The sequence below is a fragment of the Scyliorhinus canicula genome, chromosome 9 (assembly GCF_902713615.1).
Source record: "Scyliorhinus canicula chromosome 9, sScyCan1.1, whole genome shotgun sequence".
NCBI lineage: Eukaryota > Metazoa > Chordata > Chondrichthyes > Carcharhiniformes > Scyliorhinidae > Scyliorhinus > Scyliorhinus canicula.
Window position 1 is genome coordinate 174,738,287 of NC_052154.1, and position 19,264 is coordinate 174,757,550.

The 19,264-nt window shown below is 39.9% G+C and overlaps 1 protein-coding gene across 3 annotated transcripts in view; it reads left to right on the plus strand.

Annotated features, from left to right (window-relative positions):
• Nucleotides 1-19,264, plus strand: part of caprin1b (cell cycle associated protein 1b) — a 154,434-nt gene that overhangs the window by 132,113 nt on the left and 3,057 nt on the right. For all 3 annotated transcript variants that reach the window (XM_038808235.1, XM_038808236.1, XM_038808234.1), the window contains 2 exons: nucleotides 6,669-6,775; nucleotides 8,683-8,746. In XM_038808235.1, the coding sequence (XP_038664163.1) occupies nucleotides 6,669-6,775; nucleotides 8,683-8,746 (171 nt within the window). The remainder of the gene's footprint in view (nucleotides 1-6,668; nucleotides 6,776-8,682; nucleotides 8,747-19,264) is intronic.

The following is a 19,264-nucleotide window of genomic DNA, read 5'->3' on the forward strand; positions in this document are numbered from 1 at the left end:
TTGTGAGCAAAGCTAGAGCTCATGAAATAAAACCGGCAGTAACAAAATGGATACAAAATTGGCTGCTTGAGAGGAAATTGAGCAGTGGCTAATGGAACACAGGAACAGGATTAGACTCTTTGGCCCTTCGTGCCTGCTCCTATATTCAATAAGATCTCGCTTACCTCGTTGTGGTCTCAGATCTACTTTCCTGTCTGCCCCCCAACCCTTGACTCCCTGGCCGAACAGAAATCTGCCGAACTGAATAAACCGAACAGAAATGTGAATAAATTCAAAGACCGAGCCTCCACCATTTCCTGAGGAAGAGAATTCCTTCATCCCAAGATTGAGTCCAGTGAACCTTCTCCGAAATATTTCTTTTTTTAAAATAAAGCAACTAAAACTAGACACTAGTCCAGATGCTGTCTCACCAAGGCCATGTACAAATGTAGTAAAACTTCCTTACTTTTATATTCCTTTTCCTTTCCAATAAAGGACAACATTCCATTTGACTTCCTAATCACTAATCCTATATACGTAACTTTATGATTCATGCATCATGTCAGTCATGTACCAATGATGGGATCCCTCTGTAGCATTGAGTCCTGCAATCTTTCACCATTTAAATAGTATACTGCTTTTCAATACTTCCTGCCAAACTGAACAAGTTCACATTTACTTGCGTTATACTCCATCTGCAAATTTTTGCCTTTTCACTTGCCTGTTTATATCCCTTTTCAGATTCTCTATCTCCACTTGACAATTTGCTGTCCTACCTATCTTGGTGTCATCAGCAAAGCTACCATACATTCCATCCCTGAAACAAAGTGGAAATAAATGGGTCTTTTTCTGAGTGACAGGCAGTGACGAGTGGGGCACCCCAGGGCTCTGTGCTTGGACCCCAGTTGTTCACGATATATATCAATGACCTGGATGAGGGAACCAAAAAATAAACATTTCCAAGTTTGCTGATGACACAAAACTGGGGAAAATCCTGAGTTGCAAGTCGGATGCAAGGAGGCTTCAAGGTGATTTAAACAAGTTGAATGAGTGAGCAAACATGGCTGATGCAGTGTAACATATCTAAATGTGACATTATGCACTTTGGTGTGAAAAACAGGAAGGAAGAGTTTTATTTAAATGGTGATGTATTAGAAAGTGTGGATGTATAAAGGTTTCTGGACGTCCTCGTATACCAGTCAATGAAGATGGAGAGGCAGGTACAGCAAGCAGTTAGGAAGGCAAATAGTATGTTCGTATTCATTGCAAAAAGATTTGAGTTCAGAAGTAGGGGTGTCTTATTGCAGTTGTACAGGGCCTTGGTGAGGCCACATCTGGAGTATTGCGTGCAGTTTTGGTCTCCGTCTTTCCTTGCCACAGAGGGAGTGCAACAGATTCACTAGGGGTTGGCAGGACTGTCCTCTGAGGACAGATTGGTTAGACTGAGCCTGTATTGACGAGAGTTTAGAAGGATGAGAGGAGTTCTGATTGAAACATATAAAATTCATAACAGGGCTGGACAGACTAGATGCAGGGAGGATGTTTTCCCAAGTTGGAGTCTAGAACCAGGAGACACAGTCTCAGGTAGACCATTTAGGACTGGGATGAGGAAACATTTCTTCATCAAAGGATAGTGAACCTGTGGAATTCTCTGCCACAGAATGCTGTAGAGGCCAAGTCACAGTTCAAGAAAGAGACACATATAATCTTTATTGTCACATGTAGGCTCACATTAACACTGCAATGAAGTTACTGTGAAAAGCCCCTAGTCGCCACATTCCGGCGCCTGTTCGGGTACACAGGGAGAATTCAGAATGTCCATTTTTCTTAAAAGCACACATTTTGACTTGTGGGAGGAAACTGGAGCACCCAGAGGAAACCCACGCAGACACGTGAAGAGCGTGCAGACTCGGCACAGACAGTGACCCAAGTGGGAATCGAACCTGGGACCCTGGTGCTGTGAAGCCATAGTGCTAATAGATACATTTTTGGAGTTTAATGGCATCAAAGGATGTGGGTTGAAAGCAGGAATTTGGCATTGAGGTAAGAGGATCAGCCATGATCATGTTGAATGGCAATGCAGGCTCGAAGGGCAGAATTGCCGACCCCTAGTTAGTCATTTGTATAGATTTGTAATTGGTTGTGGATCCACCGCTAATTCCTCTGGCACTCCACTAGTTACAGCTTGCCAATCTGAAAAAGACCCGTTAATATCTCTACTTGGCTTTTTAGTCAACCAATCCTTCATTCAAGCTAATATGTTATCCCTACACCATGTACTCCTATCTTGTGTAGTAACCTTTGATGTACTACTTTATCAAATGCCTTTTGAAAATCCAAGTACAGCGCATCTCTCAGTTAAACTGAATTTCCTTTCACAAAGCCATGTTGGCCATGCCTGATCAAATCGTGATTATCTAAGTATCCTGCTATAACCTTAATAACTTCCAGCACTTTCCAATGTTATGAACAATGTTAGGCTAACTGACCTACAATTTCCTGATTGCTGTCCCCCTCCTTTCTTAAATGATGGTGTTGCATTAGATACTTTCCAATCTGTTGGGACTCTTCCAGAATCTAAGGAATTTTGCAAGATCATAAACCAATGCATCTGTTATTTATTCTGCCACTTTTTTTTAATACTCTGGGAAACAGGCCTTCCAGTCCTGGAGACTTGTCAGCCTTCGGGTCCAATAGTTTTCCTCGCACCCTTTTGCTGGTATAATGGTGATTGTATAAAGTTCATCCCTCCCTATAACCTCTTGATTTTCAAAAATCTTTGGGAAGTTTTCAGACACAAAATGACAACATCTCTGCCGTTTCTTTGTTTTCCATTATTAATTCCCCAGATTCTCCCTCAAGAGGACCAAAATCAGCTTTAGTTCTCTTCCGATTTAAATACCCATACATGTAGAAACTTGTACTTTCTGATTTTATATTGCTAGCCAACTTACTCATACTCTGCCTTTTGCCTCTTTATTATATGCTGAGTCATTCACTGCTGGTCCTTAAAATCCATCCAATCTCTGATTTACCAAGATTTGTACAATGTTTCTTTCAATTTAATACTGCCCTTAACTTCCTTGTTTAGCCATGGATGATGCATCCTTCCCAAAGAGCCTTTCTTTCTCACAGGGCTGAATCTTTTCTGAGCGTTCTTAAATATTCTTTGAAAGTCTGCCATTGCCACTTGACTGCTACCGTTTTCATCTAATTTCCCAATTCACCTTAGCCAACTCTGCCTTCACACCCATAGTTACGTTTATTTAAGTTTAAATTATGAGTCATGGAGCCACACTTCATTTCAAATGGAACATGAAATTCTAACATGTTGAGATCGCTGTCACCTCGAGGCTCCTTTACTCATGAAGCTATTGATTATCCTGTCATTGCACATTACCAGGTCTAGGACAGCTTTCTCCCTGGTTGACTAGAATGCACTGCTCCACAGAATTGTCACGAAAACACACAATGGACTCATTTCTCAGGCCAATCTGATTTTCTAAATCTACATGTAGATTGAAGTCACCCACGATTATCACTTTCTTACACACACACACACCATTTATTCCTTCCTGTATGTTCTGTTCTCTAGTGTAACTTCCGTTAGAGGGCATATAAACTGCTCCCGCAACTTGGGTTGCCATTTCTTAACTCTACGAAAACTGTTTCCACATCTTGCTCTTTCAAACTAAGGTCATCTCTCAATACTGAACTAATGCCATCCTTAATTAACAGAGCTATCCTGCCACCTTTTCCTCGCTTCCTGTCATTCCAATGTGTCAAATAGACATCAGCTTTGACAAAGGGTCACCTGGACTCGAAATGTTAGCTCTTTTCTCTCCCTACAGATGCTGCCAGACCCGCTGAGATTTTCCAGCATTTTCTCTTTGGTTTCAGATTCCAGCATCCACGGTAATTTGCTTTTATCAGCATCCTTGCTTTGGCCACCTTTCAATTGTCTCTGTAATGCCTATCAGGTTATACATATTTATATCTCTACCCGAGAACAATTCATCCCCATTGTTTATTCAAACAATAATGTTATTCCAAACTCTCTTTACCATTTTCGGCTTCATTTGATGGTGCAATCTTATGATGATATGTCTGTTCCTTCCTGTCACACTCTGGACTTCCCTCTGCCTCCAACTGTAAATTCTATCTCCAGCGCAGAGCAAATGTCTTTAACCCTGGCACCTGGCAGGCAACACAGCCGTCTAGACCCTCATTCACAACTTAAGGTTCTGCCTAACCTAACGGGAGTGACTGCCTCCTCGAACAAAGTGTCCAGGTAACTTCCCCTCCCTGATGCCCCACAATGTTCGCAACTCCGACCCAATTGCCTGCAGACACTTTAGGCAGGTTGTCTATGATTGCAGTGCATTCCGCAGAATTCCAAATGCTGCTGTCATAAGAACGCAGAAACAATATACAATGCTAAAGGGGGGACAATGCTGAAAGGGGTGCAGCTGCAGAGAGACCTGGGTGGTTATGTGCATAAATCATTGAAGGTGGCAGAACAGGTTTGAGAAATGAATAAAGCATTGCTGGCTTTATTGATAGGGGCATAGAGTACAAATGCAAGGAACTTGTACAGGTTTACCAGAAAACGCTGGTTTGGTCTCAACTGGGTTATTGCGTCCAGTTCTGTGCGCCACACTTTAGGAAACATGTGAAGGCATTATAGAGCATGTGCAGAAAAGATTCATGGGACTGGTTCCCATGAGAGATGAGGAGCTTCCATTACATGGATTGGAGAAGTTGAGTCTGTTTTCTCTGGAGAAGTGAAGGTTGAGAAGAGATTTGATAGAAATATACAAAATCATGAGGGGTCTGGACAGAGTAGATGGGAGAAACTGTTCACATTGGAATAGCTGAGAACCAGAGGACACTGCCTGAGTGTAAGGTGGAAGCAGATTCAATCGAGGAGTTCAGGAATGAATTGCTTTTTTAACTGAATTGGAAGAATGTGTAGGGCTGTGAGGAGAAGTGGGTGTGAGGATTGTATTCGGTGTATTGCTCCTTCACAGACATAACACTGACCCGACAGGCCAAATGACCATCTTCTGTGCTGTATAAGTATTCTGTGGTTAACCTCAGTTATTTTGGCAGCAAATTTTCATCCATCTTAAGAGTTCTGAGTGAAAGGCCAACCTCCAAAGTAACTCGTATACTGTACAGCGAAAAGAGCTTTATATCTTGATGGAGAAAGTTACTTTTGTATTTTGAAATAGTGAATGTTACATGGACTTGGATCAAATCAATTTTTTCACTCATAAATGACCTTTTAAGCGATAATTTTCAAAATAATTTCTTGCTCACCGAAGCCCTCTTCAAGCTCCTTTTCTTGTCAACCCCTTGATGTTTTGTCACCTCTCAAATACATGCTTATCTTTCCTGATATTCCAAATTGGAATTCTTCCACTCTTGCTGTCACTGCGCTGAAACAGTCTTGTCAAAATGAAATAATAACCTGTGACTACAAGAAGATAAACTCCTTTCTCGACCTATCTTCAGCCTTGGACAAGATTGACCACATTATTCTCTTTCAACACATCTCCAAAGCCATCCAGCTTTGTGGAACTGCACTCACGTAGTTCCATTCTTATCTATCTAATAATGGAGAACAAACTGCAGTTTTCACAAACGCTGACTATACTCGACGTTACCTCACCGCCACCTCGAGCTCTTCCACTGTTATCGAATTATCAGTTTGTTTATTCGACAGTACTGGAGAAGCATAAATATATTTCCAATTAAATATTGGCAAATCCAAAGCCATTATCTTCTGGTACCAACATATCTCTCCCTGGCAACTGTCTGAGATTAAAGCAAACTGTTTGCAACTTTAGTGTCATATTTATTCTCAAGGTGAACAAGTGACCATTTTTCCACAATATCACTAAAGCTGCCTGATTCCACCTCCCAAACATCACCCAACTTTTGCCCCTCCCTCAGCTCATCTACTGAACCTTCTTTCATGCTTCGTTAACTCTAGACTTCACTATTCCAACATAATCCTTTTTTAGTTTATTTTTTTTTGTATTTTTTTATTCCAACATAATCCTGATTGGCATCCTACATTATCACCCATAAACTGCAAGTCATTTAAAAATCTGTTGCCCGTGTTCTTACGCACACCAAATCCTGTTCACTCACCACCCCTACGCTCACTGATCCACACTGGCTCCCGGTCAAGAAACCTTTTGAAAGTTTTCATTCTTGTTTTTACATCCCTCCATGACCTTGCTCCTCTCCGTCTCTGTCATTTCTCCCAACCTCACAACTCCCCAGTATATCTGTGCTTATCTAATTCTGGCATCTTGGACATCTCCAGATTTAATTGCTTCCCATTTCGTGGCCTGTCTTGAACTGCTTAGAACATAAGCTCTGGAATTTTCTTCCTAAACGTCTCCAACTCTACTTTTTTTTTTTCTCCCATTAAAACAGTCCTTTAAACCAATCTTTTGGCTATCTTCCCTTATCGACTAATGTGGCCCAGTATCTTCATTTTTCTTGATAAAACTTCTTAATGACTGAAGTGTCTTGGACCTATTCTTACATTAAGGATGATGTATAAGTATGTTCATAATTGACAAAGAAATGAGTCATCAAGTAGTTTTGCTGATCCAGTTCAAATTAAAAATCCTAGTTAGTGCTTGGTATTTGACTAGATGTTTGTGTTTCAGGTGGATATGAGAGCTACCGCCCTCCATTTTCAAACACTCCAAACAGTGGTTATGGACAATCTCCATTTTCTGCCCCTCGTGACTATCCAAACTCTGGCTACCAGCGTGTAAGTGTTTCTTCAGTTACTCTTGGCCATTTACAATCCAAAGGCTACCTGATGTGCTAGATCTGAAGTCCGTTTCAAAACAGATATCTAACTTTGATACTAATCTTTAAGGATCCAGGCTCTTAAGCATAGTCAACAACAAGACTTTTTATTGGTTTGTGAGTATCTGTTAAAGCATATGACTCAATGGCACCAGTTTGTTTTAGCATCGGAATTATTGAGCAAACCATCACCCTCATCCCAGTTGCACAAAGACCAAATTTAAGAGAGATCACACTCTTGGAAGGAAAACAAAAAATGAAAGCCTGAACCACTTGTATTAGGTGCAGTAAGGTGCATGCTTTCACAGCAACAATGCACTACTACTTTGAGAAAGGTATTAGCATGGTCACTTATATTAGAAAAATTTGATGTGGGTGAATAAAATTGAAATTAAAAGTGGTAAAATGTAAAGTTTTTCATGGGGAACTTGTGGAATTGGTCAACTTCTGAGGTAAGAGTTGAATAAATTCAGGGCTGCAAGTCATAAACCCCATTATCTTTAGCTAAATATTAATGAAGCCGCTGAGGCAACTGCTCAAAGTTCTTTGTTAACTTATAATTTATTAGACTTGATTCATTCACAATCTTGCAATTGCTGTTAAATAATAGCTTACCTCAGTTAGTCACTTCTGTAGATGCCTAGAATTGTAATCATAGAATCCATACAGTCCATTCAAATGTGGCAACTAGGGCTTTTCACAGTAACATCATTGAAGCCTACTTGTGACAATAAGCGATTTTCATTTCTTTTCATTCGGCCCATCGGGTTTGCACCGATCCTTCGAATGAGCACTCTGCCCGTTTACAAGTGTCCACCCTGCCCTATCCCTATAATCTCATAACCTAACCTGCACATCCCTGGACATTAAGGGGCAATTTAGCACGGCCAATCCACCTAACCTGAAAATCTTTGGACTGTGAGGAAACCAGAGCTTCCGGCAGAAACCCACACAGACTTGTGGGAAAAAGTGCAAACTCCACACAGTGACCCGAGGTTGGAATTGAACTTGAGTACTGGTGCTGTGAGGCAACAGTGCTAGCTACTGTATCACCAAATAATGAAATGTGTATTTTTATTCTCTTCCCCTCCCGCCTTTAAATTGTAACTAGTCGTCAATGAAAGCTTCCACAGTAGGTAGGTAGCTGAGATAAAGGGCTATTAATTAATTAAGACCTCCATTTAACAGGAGGTAAATCTTTTCCAACAGCCACGCAGTTATCATAACTTAATTAATTTTACAACCTGTGCAAACATGAAGTTAATTTTCTCATAAAGCAATACCCACTCTCGCATGCCCCCTGCATTAGATGGTAACATGCAATCTAAACTAGATGTCTGTGTTTTAGCAAAGGTTCTAACCGGTGCAGACACAATGTGCCAAGTGGCCTCCTATGGTGTAAAATTCTATGATTATATATGATAGTGAAACCTGTAACCATTCTAAGGTGAATAAAACTGAATGTTGGCCCAAATTTAATTTCTATAGATGAACATCTTTAAAGGTTGAGCAACTTGACACTGTTTGCTTTTCTTCAGTGTTTTCATTAGGGCTTGGAAGCGTTCTTATTGGTGCTGTCATCCTTGGGGGTTGTATCCTAAATTAAAACACCCAAGATGAGCAATTTTAGATAAGATGCAAATTAAGAGAATTCTGCATTGAATGCGGCAGAAGTGCCCAAGTGGTAATTCCACAAAACTGAAACACTTGGGCACTTCTGCTGTGGATAATTTGCACAAAACAGCCTTTACGTTAAGTTGGATTATTGATCACTTAACTGTATCAGTCATACTTTTTTGAGGGGGTCCATTGTATTTCTGTCTGATTTGAAAAAAAACCCATATATATATATATATTGTTTTGTAGGATGGATACCAACCAAACTTCAAGCGTGGCTCTGGACCTGGTGGACCTCGGGGCACTCCTCGAGGTAATGCTCAAGTGATGCGCTCCTAATGAAGGACTGGAGAAAGTGAAATATTGGGCAGTGCTTAATTTTGTCTTTCACAGCTACAGTGCTGCTCCATTCTAGAGGGAGTTGACAAAGTAAATTTATTTGTAAAAGTAGGCCACACAAACTCTACTCAAATGTCCCATCCAGAACATTTTTGTTGAAGCTTTTAATCTTTGTTTTCACTCTGTCAGCTTCGAACAAAAATAACCCAGCTTTATAAATAACCACCTTCAATTCTTGAGCAGAAACTGTTTCTGGTAGTTTGCATCTACATAGAGCGTGAGAAAGAGAGAGACGCCTGTGTTAAGAGAGCAAATGGTATGTCAGTTTTGTTCCTGAAAACTTGAAAATTCCTTAATTTATTTTTTTGTAAAAAAAAAAGAAAAAGTTTCTTACTACCATCTTTATGCTGCCGCCACTTCTCCCTTTCTGGGAATATTTTGATAAAGTTCATTTGCGGATGTTTGATTCACTGGTTTTTAAACTTGAGGCTGTATTCCTTTTTCTTCTCTGCCTTTCAGAGCTCCCGAGAAGTCTGAGTTTGTAAATTGATGTTGCTGCATCAGAGAAAGTTTCAATAAAGATGTGTTGCACACTTGCAGCTTGTTGCTGATTTCTTTTTGTCTTGTGGAGTCTGCCTTTTCCTCTGTCCATTTCCATTCGCTCACTCTGGCTTTCTGGGAAAATTAGCTGCATTTCAAGCAGTAAGGCACAGTTTGTTTTTGCAAGTTTTCAAATTCTAAGAGTATAGCTGCTGAAAAATCACTTGTTTAACTTATTAACACTGCATGTTAACTTCTTACTGATGCAGTTGCTGATTTGTGAATAGGTGTTTCCGTGGCATTCTTGGTTTCTGTAATTATACCAACTGTTTATGCCACTTTTAGTGGAAGAGCAGAACATTGATACCTGATATTTTGAGCCATTAGATCAGTAGTTCAAAGCTCTGTCAGTGTTAAGGATGCAACTCAGCCAAATTAAGCATTGAAATATCAGTAAATGTATCATTTTATAAAGTACTTTCCTCACTGGTGGTTTTTGGAGACGAGGTTGATTATTGTAATAATCCACCACAGTTGCAACTGTTTTTCATCTGCTGATAGCAGCCATCTTAGCCTGTTCATAGAATATCAATTAGGAATCAAATGTAATTGAAAGCTGTTCAATTAATTTGTAATGTGTAATATTTGAAACCCAACCTCCTGTTGCCTAAAATGTGTTGTACATCCTGGTTAATTTATTGGATTGGTTTACTTGGGACCATGTTCTCCAAATGTAACCATTCTCTTATCCCACTGTAATTGCTGCAGTTTAATTAGGTACGATACAGTTGGGTTACACTCCACAATTTTTTTCTAATGGAACCAAGAAGAAATAATACTGGAAAGAAATTTAATTGATGATTGATTAACAGATGGCATCTCTTTTGAAGGCTGCCTGGTGGCAAAATGACCGTTTTCAGATTTGATGTTTCAATTATTATCATAAAGTCAGAATATTAGAGGATTTCAAAGTTATTCAGTCCGCCGTCAGATGAAAAATGCATGACAGTTTAAACTGAAACTTACATGCTTTAATCGGACTTCTACATGCCTTCTGTGTGAAGACGTTTGTAGACTGTTCAATTTGGTCTTGTTTTAAAACTGTTTCGAAATATGTTCATGATGTTTGGCTTTAGTTAGTTGATGGCTTTGGCGGTGTGCGTACATGTTGGTCCTTTATGAAATTGTAACAGCGTGGACTAGGATATAAATCTATTTTGTATAAGCCCTGTTTGTGCTGGTTCAGTTCACTTAACTTTAGAAACAAGTTGAATTCTTAATTTTTGGATACAGGTTACACTTCTTGAAAATTCAAGGATTAAATCTTTTCTTGAAAGGCATATGAATCCTTAGTTAATATTATTGCAAGAAATGCAGCTAATTTCCTTAAGATCTGATACAATAACATTTTGCATCTGCCAGCTAGCATTTGGAATTTATTGCTGCTTATTCTGTCCTCATGGCTTTAATTGAAAATTATGGTGACGAAGGATTCACAGGAGTTGTATGTGCTTGATCTGTCCTATTGTACTCGTACAGCATTACCCAACAGGGTTTATCGACTGATGTCCCCTTGAAGTGAAATTCTGGTTAATTTAAAATGTTTGTTTGGGTTATTGTACTGCTCATTTAAGTATTTTCAGTTCACACATTGTCAGTGGAACCCAGCAACCTTTAAATTTGAACATGAGAATTGATTTTGAGCAATAGAGGAATAAAGTATGCAAAATCTAATTATGGTGGTACGTGTTTGTTAAACTGTTGCAAATGGAGTAACTCAGCTGTTAATATCAAGTTGGACGAACTGAAACCCACCCAGATTGGTTAGTTCTTCCTGAAATTTCTAAATTTTCTATGGTTAATAACACTTGTGGAACCCACATTCTATCTCCATGAGGTTATGGCTGCCCACTTCCTTACTTTGTTTTTGGATTAACTAATGTGGGCAATTTCAAAGGAGTATGCCTTTCATGTTGTGTTTTTTTTTTAAGCTTTAAAAACGTGATTGTGCTGACTGTCAGTCTGTAAGTCTCCACAAATTGTACAGTGCCTATTTTCATCCCTCTTCATATGGCCCCCTTGCCCATACCCTCTTAGTTGTATACTGGACTAATCCACTGACTGAAGACAACGTCTCTGGATGCTTGAACTTATGTACTTAATACGCTCTAAATGGAAGTAGAATTTTTGAGCTGCACATTGAGCAATATTGACCAGACAAACTTGCAGTTCTAAGGGCTCAATGATATATCTGTGTCTTGAGAATGCTAAATTGCCAATCTTGCCCCAGCTCTCTCATGGTTTAAACTTTAAACAATGCAAGCACAAGCTAACTATAAGAACTAGGAGCAGAAGTAGACCGTCCGGCCCTTCGAGCCTGCTCCGCCATTCAATAAGATCATGGCTGATCTATTCGTAGTCTCAGAACCACTTACCCGCATTCTCGCCATATCCCGTAATTCCTTTATTTTTCAAAAAAACATCTACCCTAGCTTTAAAATATTCAATGAAGTAGCGTCTACTACTCCTTTCGGTAGGGAATTCCATACTTTAACCACCCTCTGAGTGAAGAAGTTCCTCCTTGATTCAGTCCTAAATCTGCTCCCCCTAATCTTGAGGCTATGCCCTCTTGTCCTACTTTCACCTACCAGTGGAAACATCCTTTCTACTTCTATCTTATCCATTCCCTTCAAAATTTTATATGTTTCTATTAGATCCCCCCTCAACCTTCTGAATTCCAGTGAATATAATCCCAATCTACTCAGCCTCTCCTCATACGATAACCCCCTCAATTCCAGAATCAGCCTAGTGAACCTCCTCTGCACTCCCTCTAGTGCTAGCACATCCTTTCTCAAGTGTGGAGACCAAAACTGCACACACTACTCCAGATGTGGCCTCACCAGCACCTTGTACAACTGCAACATTACCTCTCTACTTTTAAACTCAATCCCCTTCGCAATGAAGGACAAAATTCCATTTGCCTTCCTAATTACCTGTTGCACCTGCAGACCAACCTTCTGTGACTCATGCACAAGTACACCCAGGTCCCTCTGCATAGCAGCATGCTGCAGCTTTTTACCATTTAAGTAATAATCCGTTCTATTGTTACTCCTACCAAAATGCACGACTTCACACCTATTGACATTATACTCCATCTGCCAGACCTTTGCCCACTCACTCAATGTGTCAATGTTCCTCTGTAAGGTTTTAAAGTCATCAGTACACTTTGCTCTGCCACACACGTTCGTGTCATCTGCAAACTTGGATACCTTACACGTAGTTCCCAACTCCAAATCGTCTATATAAATTGTAAATAATTGTGGTCCCAACACCGATCCCTGAGGCACACCACTCTTTATCTTGGAAGTGGGCATTTTGGAGGAAACTACATCAACCAAAACCTTTCAATCTTGCAGTGTGAATCTCTTTAGGGGTAAGCCAATAAATAAAAGTGGTCCAGACTGTGTTGCGAATATAATGAGTCTTGAGGACACTTAAAGAAACGTGTCAGTTAGCTGCACATCAGATGTATGATGTTTTGCTATCTACAGAGTAATTAAATAATACAATATTTCCATTTGGGACATGGAAACATTTAATACCATGTGTATTTGAGTATCTTGAGATGTATCCAAAATTCCAATAATACTTTTCCCTGATTATTCTGACTGAGTTATAACTGTTTGCACTTGAGCCTAGAATAATGTCCCTGTCAGAGGATTTTCGTGTATTTTCCTAATGCACTTGAACCAGTGATAAAGCACTTCAAAGTATCTCAGACATTTTAAACCATTTATTTAATGGTTTAAGTTGGTGGTTCTGGAATTTAAAGAAACCAATGATCCTTGCAGCTGCCATGATAAGGACTAATGATATGGCATTTTTGGTATACCGTTCAACAAAATAAATGTGGGTTTTGTAACTTGTTATATTTTCAAACTGTTTTGTTCGATGCAGTAGATATCCAGTGTTACTTATCTTTCAGCTCTTGTATGGCTAAAAACCAACATTGAATTCTAGGCAGCAATGAACCTTCTTTAAATGCTGCTGTGCCAGAAATAATGCAGTTTAATGATGAAATTAGAACTAGGGGGCTTAGCCTCAAAACAAGGGGGAGCAGATTTAGGACTGAGTTGAGGAGGAACTTCATCACCAAACGGTCATGAATCTGTGGAATTCCCTGCCCAGTGAAGCAGTTGAGGCTACCTCGTTGAATGTTTTTAAGGCAAAGATTTTTGAACAGTAAAGGAATTAAAGGTTATGGTGAGCTGAATCCACTAAAAGATCAGCCATGATCTTATTTAATGGCAGAGTAGGCTCGAGGGCCACATGGCCTATTCCTGCTCCTAGTTCTTATGTCATGATAAATAGCTCTTGCTGGCTGCTGGTGCATTGCAGGTAACTACTTAAGTATTTATCTTGTAATGTTCAGAATTCGGTGGGTGATTTTTGTTTTTGCTATTGGCACATAGTTCATATGTAACTTTTTTTTTAAATTTAGAGTAGCCAATTATTTTTTTCAATTAAGGGGCAATTTAGCATGGCCAATCCACCTAACCTGCACGTCTTTGGGTTGTGGGGATGAAACCCACGCAGACACGGGGAGAACGTGCAAACTCCACACGGACAGTGACCCAGGGCCGGGATTCGAACCCGGGTCCTCAGCGCCGTAGGCAGCAATGCTAACCACTGTGCCACAGTGCTGCCCAGTTCATATGTAACTTAATGCCTTTCAGTTGATTGTTCTTGATGTTCGAAGTGAGTAATGAGAAAGTGGTATCTTTGTTGTTTAGCGTTGATTGTTGTAGGAATGAGCATTAACTCGAGCTGTATGGTTTGAATGGCTGGTCAGAGTTGGTAACTTTTGAGCATATCATCAGTGATGCGACAATGTATTTTAGCACACAAACTAAATTTTCTTAAATGAATTGGATTGGATTTGTTTATTGTCACGTGTACCGAGGTACAGTGAAAAGTATTTTTCTGCGAGCAGCTCAACAGATCATTAAGTACATGGAAAGAAAAGGGAATAAAAGAAAATACATAATAGGGCAACACAAGATATACAATGTAACTGCATAAGTACTGGCATCGGATGAAGCATTCAGGGTGTAGTGTTAATGAGGTCAGTCCATAAGGGGTCATTTAGGAGTCTGGTAACAGCGGGAAAGCAGCTGTTTTTGAGTCTGTTCATGCGTGTTCTCAGACTTCTCTATTTCCTGCCCGATGGAAGAAGTTGGAACAGGGAGTGGTCTTTAATTATGCTGTCCGCTTTCCCCAGGCAGCGGGAGGTGTAGATAGAGTCAATATGTCTAATGTTTAATTTTCTTTGGAATGATTAGCTACAGCGCTCGGTCTCCAAATTCGTACCCACGTTGATGAGATTCTGCAAAAGATAGCATTGTTTTTCAACTCCTGGGTTCTCATTGTTAAGAAAGAACTACAATTAAAAAGTAATTCATCATTCAGTGTAGTGATATCAGAGAGATAAATGGTCAGTATTTTCAGACACCGTTGTCCTTACTGGCCTTTTTGTAAATTCCCAAAGTGACATTGCTAAGTTAAATATTCAGTCAAGAAAATACTTTGCATGAGTTTAGCTACAGTAAACACCTTGCATGCTTAATAATTTGTTAATTTTGAGGAATGTAGTAGAATTTTGTTTGTTCTATTTACCTTTTGCTTGCATTTTACAGCCCATATGAATTTTGGGGTTCTGATGAAAGTCCAGATCTGTTTTTAACCTCCTGCTTTCACAAGACTTGGATTTTGAATGCTTGTGCGTGCTGTATTTAATTCATACCTTCCACATACTAAAAGCTAGGTCATCAAATGAAGGGAGGGATGAAGGCATCTGTAATGGTAGTTAAGTTAGTTTGCCTGCAGGAACAGTCGAATATTTACCCCCCATCCTATGTAAATTCTATGACTTCAGAACAATATCTTGTTTCACCTTTGATTGGAACTGTTCCACTGCCGTACCTAGTTGAAGGAGGCAAATTAATTATTTTTCTAATCAACTGTTCTTATGTAAACATAATCTGTCAGATTTGTGATCTTCGTGGTGACAAATTATTTCGCCATTGATGGATCTGTACTTTGGTTAATATATCTTGTGTGTCGCCACACTATATATCACTCGACAGAACTTAAAACAGCTTCATGCGTGAAGTAAATTGTAGCTTTATTCAGTCAGTTTTCAAATGTCTCTTGATCAGGTCAGTTTACTTGCAAATACAGAGTTTTTAAAAGTTTGTTTTGTCCAAGCAAATACAGTTGACTGAGTTGAATTCAATACAAATTGCAGTTCTTGATGATTTCTTCAAATTAAAATACACAATTCAGAGAAGTTGAAAATAGACAGAATGGCGGCTTTCAGAGCAAAAGTGCAGGAAATAGTTTAAAAATGAAGTAAGATGATTCTGGAATGAATTGTTCAAACTGGCACCTATGTTTAAGGTAATTGCTATCGTTAATGTTCTGTCCCCTTTCTGTCTGTGATTGGGTCATAATAATTATGTTCATTTAATTTGATTAAAATGTCTGTTTATCAAATTTTGTTATATATTGTGATATTCCGTTCCCACTAAAATTCAGTATTCATGAACACTCAACTAGGAACGCTGCCCAGATTTACATACTAACAATGTCTCTGTCTGGAGTTTTCATCTGATCATTCTCGTGCTATTCAGCATTTTTCACTGTTTGTCTGAACTGTGTGAGCTTAATAAACCATTTTAATTCTGAACCACTTTAAGAAACCATTTTCATTCTGAACCATTCCTTTTAAACTTGCATATTAAAAGTTAGATTTCTGTCAGCCATGATGTGGAGATGCTGGCGTTGGACTGGGGTGAGCACAGTAAGAAGTCTTGCAACACCAGGTTAAAGTCCAACAGGTTTGTTTCGAATCACTAGCTTTTGGAGCACTGCTCCTTCACCTGAGGAAGGAACAGAGCTCTGAAAGCTAGTGATTCGAAAAAAACCTGTTGGACTTCAACCTGGTGTTGTAAGACTTATAAATTATTTAGCAGCAGCATTAGCGGCCTTGCGCCGTTTAATTGTTACGCACATTATGGTCGAGCTAATTGGAAAGTTTTCCTTTTGTTTTTCTACATGAGCACAAATAGTACCTCATGAGACTTGGGCCAGTATTGAATGGTACAGAATGAGGCACTGCAGCTAAAGGACATTAGTGAACCAGATGGGTTTTTACGACAATCAACAAGTGTTTCGTGGTTATCATTAAACTTTTGATTCCAGATTTTATTGAATTAAAATGCCACCATCTGCAGTGGCGGGATTTGAACCTGGGTCCCCAGAGCATTACTCATGATCTCTGGTTAATTAGTCCAGTGACAATACCACTATCCCAACACCTCCCGCGCTAAAGCATGAAGTAAATCTCAGCAGCGAAAGGATAAGCATTCGCAGCAGTATTGGAAATTCGGATAAACTATTTACATTTTTATTTTTTGTATTCTCCCATTTTCAAAACACCTTCAGGTTTACAAGTAGATCACCGGGAGGTGATTTGATTTGAAATATGCAAGTCTTAGCTTGTTTAAAATGAATTGGTGAGAAGCAACTGCTTTACTGGAAAAATTTGGAGCAGCTGCATTCAGGGTTATTCCTTAGTAATGCAAACTGGGTAAATAATTTGGCCATTTGTACTTGATTGATAAATGCAAATCCAACAGCCTGTTACTGCACATGACTACACAAAATTAGCTGCCTTATTCTAACTGATGTCTATTACTCTTACTAGATTTGTTCCTGTGAGAGAGAAGAAATTTTGTTAATGGATAAAATACATTTAAATTGCCCTAACCTCCAGCACAGCCAAGATGAAACTCAGTATTTCTAAGCAAATGCACATTGCCTATTCAAACTCAATCTACTGTTGTGCCAAACAATTAACATAGCCCCATAAAATGGTCTACACTGCAGCATTGCATCAACTGTACTATTTAGTCTTTTGAAAGCATGACAGATATTAGCAATGCATTTTGACAACTTATTTTAAGCTGTACATCCATTTTTGTCACCTGGAAGTCACTTTCAATACTTGTCCTGTGGGATTCTCCAGTGGTATCCTCTGCTTCGCCAGCAGCGCACCCACACCCACGGATTTCCCAACGGCGTGGGATGGCCACAACGAGAAACCCCATTGACCAGCTGCTGGAGCGGAGGGTCCAGCTGTCGGCAGGGGCGCACCGTGTGGGAAAACGGGGCTGGCGGAATGGAGAATCCCGCCCATATTGTTTTAAATATAAAGCAAGTGTCCTGGGTGTAAAACTGTATGGATATATCAAAAGCTCTTGGTATTGAATGTGAAATGAAAGTTGTCTGCCGGTCAGAGCTATTTACAGCACAGCTGGAAATAGTGATTTACTTACAATAAATTATCCCAAGAACCATAGGGTCAAACCTGAGACACCTACCCGTGTTCCAGATATCCTCACTTGCGCCATGGTGCTTTGCTACTAATTGTGCAAAAAATGTATGTACATGTATGGGCTCATGTGCCTTGAAGTGTATTTATTAAATGTGTCCTTTCGCAGGTATATGCGGAGAAACCATACCGCTCTTTGCCATCTGGTATAATCGCTCCCTTATATGCTATGCATGTTATTATTTCCAATCACATTTTTATACCCTACTCCTTGGCTTGGACTCTTTCTTAGCATTCATTATGTGATTGAAAACAAATGAGCTTCATTTATTTGAAGAGAAGTGTATCATTGACGGCAGACTATTTCATTGCTTGATCCGCTTCGGTTCTGTAAAGAATGGGCCCTGATGGGAAACTACCTGATTTTCTTTGAGTCTCACTGGTTTAATTTCTGCGCCATTCTACGCTGCACGTCACACTACAGCTGCAATGTAGATGCCAAATCTTGTTTGTAGAAAGATGTGATGTTTTACAGCATTGAACTTGTTTTATTCTGATTTATTTTACTGGATGTGAGCTTCAATGCCTAGGCCAGCGTGTACTGCCCATCCAATGTTGCCTTAAGGTTTTGATGAACTGCCTCCTTGAACTGCTGCAGTCCATGTGGTGTAGGTGCACAAACAGTGCTGTTTGAGAGGGAGTTCCATTATTTGATTCCAGTGTCAGTTAAGGAATGGCATTGTATTTCCAAGTCAGGGTGGTGAATGGCTTGGAGGGGATTTTCCAGGTGGTAGATTACCTAGGGATCTGTTGCCCTTGTCCTTCTAGATAATAGTGGTAATGGGTTTGTTTGGTGCTATCTGAGGAGCCTCGAGTTCCTGCATCTTGTAGATGGTACACTCTGCTGCTACTGTGCATCATGATGGAAGAAGTTAATGTTTTGGAAGGGATGCCAAGCGGCTGCTTTGTGCTGGATGGTATCGAGCCTCGTGAGTGTTATTGGAGCTGCGCTCATCCAGGCAAGTGGGAGAGTATTCCATTATACTCCTGACTTGTGCCTTCTAGATTGTGGACAGACTTCTGAAGAGTCAGGTGATAAGTTACTTGCTGCTCGGTTACTAGTCTCTGACCTGCTCTTGTAGCCACAGTATTTATATGGCTAGTTCAGTTTATTTTCAATGGTCACCTCCAGAATGTTGATAGTGAGGGATTCAGTGGTTAATCCCATTGACTGCCACGGGGCAATGGTTAGATTTTCTCTTGTTGGAGATGGTCATTGGTCGGCACTTTTGTGGAGTAAATGATACTCGTCAGCCTAAGCCTGAATATTTTCCAGGCCGTACTGCATTTGGACACTGACTGCTTCAGTATCTGAGAAATCGCAAATGGTGCTTAACGTTGTGCATCAGCAAATATCCCCACTTCTGATCTTATGATGGAAGGAAGGTCATTTATGAAGCAGCTGAAGATGGTTGAGCCTCAGACACTCTCCTGAGGAAATCCTGCAATGGTTGTGTGGAGTTGAGATGACTGACCCCCAATAACCACAACCATATT